The sequence below is a fragment of the Chinchilla lanigera genome, unplaced genomic scaffold (genome assembly GCF_000276665.1).
Source record: "Chinchilla lanigera isolate Chin_1 unplaced genomic scaffold, ChiLan1.0 scaffold00096, whole genome shotgun sequence".
Classification (NCBI taxonomy): Eukaryota; Metazoa; Chordata; class Mammalia; order Rodentia; family Chinchillidae; genus Chinchilla; species Chinchilla lanigera.
In genome coordinates, this window is record NW_004955497.1 from 310,795 (window position 1) to 319,281 (window position 8,487).

An 8,487-nucleotide genomic window follows, 5' to 3' on the forward strand; every position below is an offset into this window, starting at 1 on the left:
GTATGTAATTTATAAAGAATATAGAAATTTATTTTCTCAGGCTAGGGAGATAGCAGTACAGCTATCTGAGTTGGATTCCCAGTACCAAAAATATATATATATACATATATATAAACACATAAAAATGTATATTATATTATTATATATATTATTTTTTTTTTCTCACAGTTCTGAAGGCTAATAAATTCAGTGTCAAGGAATTGGTCGGTTTGGTTTCTGGTGAGATCTCTGGTCTCTGTTTCTAAGCTGGCACCTTGAACTTTATGACCTTATGAGACACAAGGGATAGAAGAGCAAAAAGGGGATAAACACTGTCCTCACATGGTAGAAGTACAAAACAAGAGCCCAAACTAATTCCCACTAGCCCATTTATAAGGCCCAACTCCATTCACAAGGATGAGCCCTTATAACACACTCATTTCTCAAAAGGTTCTGTCTCTTAATACCACCATGCTAAGAATTAAGTTTCAACATGAATTTTGAAGCTAGCATTTCAAAACATAGCACAACCATATTAGGCAATGTAACGTGTTTTCACTGTCACTGCAAGTTCTGTGAGATACTTTTATACTGGAAAATAGAAAACCTCTAAAAGACTTTAAGCATGAAAGTAAACATAATTAGATTATATTTTGAAAGATAACTGTGACCAATTAAAGGGTGGGATTATGACAGTGGATTAGGCATTTACCTCAGTAGACTGAGCAAATGATGATAATCCAAATTTACATTGTCGCAAAGGATTGAGATTGAGAATAGATGTGATAAATGCTAAGTAGGGGAAACAAATGAAACTAATGCTTAAGAAAGGAGGGACAAGGGAAGCATCCTCAGTGCTTCCTATTCTGGTCTTAGTGATTAAATTGATGGATTATGGTTCACCAAGAATATGAATATAAGAAGAAAAGTAAATTGAAACCAGGCATGGTGGTGCACACCTGTAATCTTAACATTCAGGAGGCTGAGGCAGGAGAACTGCAAATTCAAGACCAACCTGGGCTACATAGTAAGTTCAAGGGTAGCCTGAAATGCATACATAGTGAAACCCTGTCTCCAAACAAAGAAAAAATTAGAAAAGAAAGTTGAGATAGGAAATAGAGTGAATATGTTGAGTGACTTACTGGCCACTCTTGTGACTTACTGGTCATCTAAGGAGAAAGGTCTACCAGGTACTTGGGGATTTGTGCCAAAATCTAAGAGATCTTGAACTTTTTCTGAGTTTGAAGTAGCCAGAACACAGGTGCTATAGAAACTCCCCAAAAGAAAAGAAAACGAGTTCACTCACTGATTTGTCTCCAGGGAAATGATACCGAGTTTATCACATTCATTACCTTAGGGAACAGTCAATCAGGCACAGAGTTCTGGAGGATGGAGATATGAGCATATCTACTCCAAACCTAATAAAATCGTACAGGCCAATTTCACAAAACAGTAATAGTCAAAATGCCAATCTGTTAACTTAATGGACAAATATAATTGCCAACAGGGAGCAGAATATTAATATTAGCATTTTTTTTTCCTAATACCCAGACAGAAGTGAGAAGCCAGATTATCAGAAGTTGCATTTTTGCAATCTTATCTAGAATAAAGGAAATAACATTAATCATAGCTTAACAGCATTAGGCTGAGGCTAGCCTACTCCTGCATACTCCCCTGTAAGAGAGAGAACACCTTGCCAGAGGAGCCAGAACACCAGTCCTTCAGCCCAAGTCATCTTCCCTCAGATGATGCTTGGCTGAACCCTGCCCCACATTTGCCTCTGCAGTTGGAATTTTGTGGTCCCTTAGATGTTCAATAACTTTTACAGTAAATATGTTATTTCTTTTCATAACTTAAGTATGGTTACTGTCAAACAAGTTTAAGACCAAAAATCTATTCTAGGAGTCTGTGCTGATTTTGCATTGATTTTAACTCTGACAATAGTGGCTTAAAATTGTTTCCTACTTTACAAAGAAAAAATATAACCTACCACTCCTGTTTGCAGGTGGTAAACCATGGGTTTGTTCAGTAAGAGCAAATGTTGAAATAGGTCAAGGAAAAATACTGAAATTTAAAGCAGTGAGAAGAGTAACTCCTGCAAAAAATAAAACTGAGATGGAATAGAGGCAGAGTGTTAATGCTTTGTGTCCAGATAGCTCCCCAAGTCCTTACGCAGTTGTGGAGGGTAGGCTTTTCTAAGATGGCTGAACTTAGAGTGTGCAGTGCTGGGATTAAGAGTGCAATGTTGTTTGCATAGACATATCCCTCAAAAGGTCTCTGTATCTTTCTTCAGAATATATTTTTATTTATGTTAGATGCATGTCCTGAGTTGGAAAATATATAAATATGTCACTGCTAAATTTAGGCATTGTAGTTCCGTATTTCTAAAATGCTTTAAACAGTATTCTTTGAAGATGCTAGGTCCACTGCGGATTAAATAAAATACAAGAGTTATCAGACTTAACTCATTTCATTGTAAAATTATAGATTAGCTGGCATAAAACTGGACATATAAAGGAGGTAGAAAAGTATAGGTGGGGTAGTTGGCTATGGGTTAGTGGCTGTTTAATAACCATTCCCACTGGACGCAGACTGATAGCAATTTTAACTTCATACCTATAGTATTTTGCCAAGTAATAGAGTATAGCACGTGGTAGTCAAATTACTGTAATAAATTCAATAACAGCAATGGAAAATCAAAAATACTTCTGGGGTACCCAGATAGCTTTTACCTTTTGTGTGGATCATAGTATCAGCTGTCACATGGAGAGGAAATGACTTGAAGGTGAATATTAAAATAGCCATACTCTATATTTTTAAACAGCTGTTATTCCCAAGAAAATGAAGTTGGATATAATGTTCAAAAGAAGTATAATAGTAAAAAAGAACTTTCTTATGATACATATTCATCACTGGAAAAGAAACAGGTTGACTTGTCTGTCTTGACCAGTGAAGCACCGGCATCTCCTTTACGAGAGGCCAATGACATACAACCTGAAGGGAGACACACCCAGCCGCAGAAAGAGGGGACAGTGACATCCCCTAAAGCCATTGCTGTGCTGCCTCAGATGGGGTTGAGCCCTGATGTGATAATTGAAGAAATTATTGAAGAAAATCTGGAATGTGAGTGATAATGTAAAATCTATAATTACAGGCAATTGGTATTTTTAATCTATAGTTAGGAAAAATTGTTTCCTGTACTTAACAGAAATGTATTGCTGCTGTAGTCTTACCTCTCATGCTCACCATGAGTTAGAATCTGTTCATTCCATGCTTCCACTTTCACTTTTCCCAAAGTTAAGATCATTTTAATTTTTGATGAAATAATATAGCCAACCACTGGAGTAAAAATTTAATATTTGGTTTAGTTAGGGTATTTGATTTTTTTCAGTGTTCCTTATTGCTTATAAATAATATAAATGAGAGAGAGGTGACTTGTGGGAGCAGTTTTATTACTTTGTCCATCAATTAAGAGCAGTTTCTCTTATACCTTTGTCTTTTTAGAGTTAATCTGTTTTAAAATAAATCACTACGAATGTCATGTCCTCTATTTCATTACATTTAAATTTATCATAACTGTTGATTCGTTTCCAGTGTTAGTATTCTGCCAATAGCATAGGAGTGAAATACTACTTTTAAGTAATTCTATGTGACCAGTCTTCTTTAGGACCATTTTTACCAACATTGTCTTGTTGGTTGACTCTCCAGAATGACATTTTTGAATACAAAAAAAGGACACACTCTTCTTTCCACTGTATTAGTATCACTGATACTTCAGTAACTTAACTTGTTGTGACTTCACTTACTGATATAAAAGGTGTTGCCATTCTAGTATTTTTGCCAATTCAAGTACAATTTTTAAACACTGAAATGTCACTGTTAACATTAATGAAATTAATACAGTTTTTGTTTACTTTGATGAAGTATGCTTCACAGATGATCTTGTGGAGACTCCTAACCATTCAAGAAAACCTCTTCAGAAAGAGTCAGCTCTTCCTTTTGAATCAAAAGCAGGTACTGTAACAACCGTGAGCTTGTTGAAAAGGAGTTTGTTGTATGTATAACTTACCTGTGTGAGGCAATACACAAAGTGGATCTTACTAAAACTTCTTCCCTTTTAGTGGAATCCTCCCCTGCCCTTGGCCCATACTGGGGACTGAACCTAAGGCCTACACAGTGAGCTACATCCCCAGTCCTTTTTTATTTTTACTTTGAGACGGAGGTGTCACTGAGCTATCAAGGGTGGGTTTGAACTAGTGATCCTCCTGCCTTAATCTCCCATAGTGCTGAGATTATAAGCACTCATATGACGCCCACTTGAGCAGCAAAAAATTCAACTCTTGTTGGCAAAATTATTTCTGAAACTTACACTTCTTGTGGCTGTCACCCTGGTTACACATATTTATCTCTTTACCTTATTATTGGAGACCACTGCAGTGAGTTCCAGTCTCCTACCTGGGTTATGGTGCATGGCAGGAAAGGCAAGAAAGAGCAAGAGACAAAAATAGAGGGGCATGGCAGGGATCTGGAACAACCAGTTTCCCTCTAGGAGCAAAAGGCCGCAAGCCACCCAGAACCTTTATTTATGGTATTTATTCATTGAGGAAATGGTGAGGGGCTTGCAACTGGATGTGCTAGACAAGTGACGAGGCTGGCAATGTTTGTAACAGAGGGGACAAAGCTTTCTTGCCAAAAGCACAGGAGCAACCAGGTTTAGGTTATGGTTAACAAGTAACCTGCTTCATAGCCAGTTCTGGGAAGGAATTTTTCTCTGGAGTCATGCAGGCCTCTGCGAAGATGTTATCTTGTATCTTAGCCCATGGTATCACAGCTCATCTACCTGTTGATAATATATAGTACTACTATATATTATATTACTGTATAGTAGATAATAGTTATATTATAGTTGGTAATAAACTATATTAGTCCATTATCTGCTGCCTGCTTTCATGAAGATAACGTATACCACCCCAGCCAAACTCACTAGTTAAACTGAAAGCCGGTTTAGGGAAGTCACCTCTAGACAGTCTGCCTGCTCGTAAGGAAACAGTCAGTTGGGTCTAGGGGAGGGCAATGTGGCCGTCCTCCACTCCTTGTCCTCAATATGGGTATTATTCTTTGTAGTATATCAGGTAGATAAAATGGTCCATTTGTTCAGTTTTTATCATGTTTCTGTACTTGCTGTATTCAATTCCATGCTATATAGTCTTTGTTCAGGAATTAAATGTAAATTTGTTCAAAAAATTAAAATACTCTATGAAACTTCACCCTACCCTATTCTCATTCCCTTCAGTCCTTTCTTCCCTTACAGTTTTTGTGCATACACAAATAAATACATAGTTAGTTTTCTACCTTAGTTTTCTTTTCTTTCTTTTTCTCTCTTTTTTAAATATAAGCACAGCATACCGTATGGCACCAGGCTGGGCCTGAGGGTCTCTGGGGCTGAAATAAGGACTTTAATCCACCCTTTTAAAATAGATTTGTAGGTTTGCTGACTCTCATCCTGGAAAAAAAATTTTAGGATGCATCAATAAAAGAAGCATTTATTAGAATTAGATCTGGGATGCACTCAAAAGCAAAGTGTGGGTACTCAAAGAAGTGAGGCACACTACAAGCCAGAGTAGGACACCTTTAAAGGTTGTCTTCAAGATGAGCAATGTAGAATGTGTGTTTGCACTGTCTGCCGGGTTACAGTACAAGCCATCTGTCTTGGTTACTTTTCTCTCATTGCTGAGACAAAATACCCAACACCCCATATTAAGGAAGGAAATGTTTATTTAGCTCACAGTCTGTGGAGGTTTCAGTCCATACTGGCTCCAAGGCAGGGTGGCACATGGCAGAGGGCAACAGTTCATTGTGGCAAAAAACAGCAAAAGCAACAAGAGCAAAAGGGAGGAGGCAGAGAGCAGAATCTTTCCCTTCCTTATATTGTATGCAAACTACCCGCCCCAGGGCGGATGTAGCACTTACACCCATAATCCCAGCATTGGACTATGGATCAATCATGAACTCTAAAAGTCTGCCCCATGACTGCATGAGGCTTTGGGGGGACATCCAAACACAAACCATAACACATCTATATATAGGTTTAAAGTTAAGACATGTCTCCAGGGCAGCTGCTTTCTGGGCTAGGAAGAAAAGGGCAGTTTACGGTGAAAAGGGGCTAGTACCTGGAAATTTACAAATTATTGCAAAGGGCTTTTAGAAATTTAACAAAGTTCTCTGTAAGAGAGGAGAGAGGTCACATATTAAAGAGGCTTCTAAAAGTAAGAAAAAAGTACAATTTTAAAATCTCAATTTTCTAGTTTCTTTTTACCTAGTTTACTTTTATCCTATTTTTACCATACACATTGTTCTTTGACATCCCTTCCTTAACATTACACTTTGGAGATCTTTGTATATTAGCAGACATACTTGGTTTAAGTATGGTTTCTATATATATAGAAAATACTTGGTTTCTATATGTAGAAAATTTTCTCACTGTCTTTACCTCTTTCTGATCCACCTCTCCCAGACCACACACATTTCCTTAAGTGCTACTCAACACTTTTGACTTTTCCCAGATGCTTTTGCACCTCTCTAACCAGATCTATAAGACTTTGGATTTAGGGTAGATGTAAGCTATCTTGGTTCTGTACTTGTTGTATAGATTGACTTTTGTGAGCTGTCCTGGAAATCTACTGATTATCAATGGGGTTCTTCTTACTAGCTGCTTAGGCCTATTGCTCTCAAGAAATATGGGAGGTAGTTTTGGTGAAAGGAAAAAGCGAACTCTGGATGCAACCAAAAGGCCTTTGTCTCAAGTCTTTGCTTCACTTTGTTCAGATGAACAAGGGTTTTTATTAGGAGAAAGAGACAATGGGCAAGGAAATTTTTGTGCTATCTCATTCCCCAGATGTTTTTGGTCCCCTCCTCTGCTTCATAGAAAGAAAATCAGGTCTTGACACCCCAGCCCAGAATCTGCATATTCTTCTAAGACTGATAGTTGTCTGACAGAGGTACTAGTTTTTCTGCTTATTGATCTGAGCTGAGGAGAGGGGGGTGTAGAAGTTTCTGCAGCATGAGTAAATTTTGAGATGCTTATCTGTAAAAGAAAAAAAATAAGTTTTAAACACTTACCAGCCCAATTATTTAAATACAGAATAACCAAAAATTGCATATTTTTCTGTTATTTTTATAACAGAAAATATAAAAATCAACAATTTTATCAAATTTATTTAATGCAAGAATTGACTGGTTGAAATGTTACCTGACTGAGCAACACTCAGGATAGTCAGTGCATAAACAGACAGCCTGCCCAGTTGACGCTCGCGGTAAACTGTTACATGTTTAAAGATCCATTTCACCGTTTTATTTACATTCTTAGTTCCAAACATGTTCATAAATGCATTCTGAAGTTTTCTAATAAGGTGAAGTTATAGCACATATTATAACTTTACAACCTGTTTACTATGAGCTGTGATTGTTTTTATAGAACATACTTTGGAAGTTAGACAAAGTATTTACAATTCAGGTTGCTAAAGAATTTGTTGTTAAAAGTGATCCATTTGTTTTGCCAGGCATTTTGGGTTTGGACTCTTTCATGAGGCCTAAATATACTATAGTTTCAATATTACAAATGCTTGCCATTTTAGAAGTTATTACAGTCGATTACCTTTTATGAATTCTTTCCTAGCTCACATTTTAATAATGATGTTTTAATATTGATTCCTACCCAGATTCTCCAGAGCTGGTTTTTGTAAGCCATGTGATACATCCTTGCCACTTCTACATTCGGAAATATTCACAAGTGAAAGATACAACAATATTGGAGAAGAAAGTGAATCAAATTTGCAATAAGAGTTTACATCTTGATCCTTCAGATGTTTTGGAACTAGGTAATACAAATACAAAATTAATTCAAATTAAAGTGTCAGATTTATTTAAATAGTGCTATATTTGGCCAACCCAGTTAGACTTGGTATAATTTAGATTTTTACTTTAAGCATAAAATTTTGGAATCATTTAACATAAAAATATTTAGGTAAATTAGCAAAGGACTAAAACTGAATTTTGGCACATTTTTAGAGTAGGATACACACAAAAACTGACAGGTTATGTCACTTGCCCCCTTGTCACTAAAGTGATTGTCAAAAAAAAAGTGATTGTGTGTGACTCTTGTCCTTTGCTTTCTATGTTACGTTTTGGGTCTAATGTTGAATATTTCAGTGAGATTTAGGAGACCTGTGGCACCTATTCCTAGGGCTTCTTGGCAGAGGGTAGTCAGTTAAATACACTCCGTTTTAGTTCTAAAAGTATGTGAATTTTCCATGCTTTAGATTTCTATGAAATGTTTTCCTAAGGACACAACCAAGTTTTTGACACTCTGGAATGGTGCGAAGGCTATGATTTCTTTGATTTATTAAAGGATTGTATTCCTCAATGTGTAGTTACAACTAATACCAAAAAAGTATTATTTCTGTAGTCAAGTGATAGTTCTTTAAAAGGGTGACTAACTCTCAGCTTTTT

At 36.6% G+C, this 8,487-nt stretch overlaps 1 protein-coding gene across 5 annotated transcripts in view; it reads left to right on the top strand.

Annotated features, from left to right (window-relative positions):
• Positions 1-8,487, top strand: part of Rnf17 (ring finger protein 17) — a 147,441-nt gene that overhangs the window by 28,236 nt on the left and 110,718 nt on the right. For 4 of the 5 annotated variants that reach the window (XM_013505511.1, XM_013505510.1, XM_013505513.1 and 1 more), the window contains 3 exons: positions 2,804-3,102; positions 3,904-3,993; positions 7,698-7,856. In XM_013505511.1, coding sequence (XP_013360965.1) covers positions 2,804-3,102; positions 3,904-3,993; positions 7,698-7,856 — 548 coding nt within the window. The remainder of the gene's footprint in view (positions 1-2,803; positions 3,103-3,903; positions 3,994-7,697; positions 7,857-8,487) is intronic. The other variant, XM_013505512.1, reaches the window with a different exon arrangement.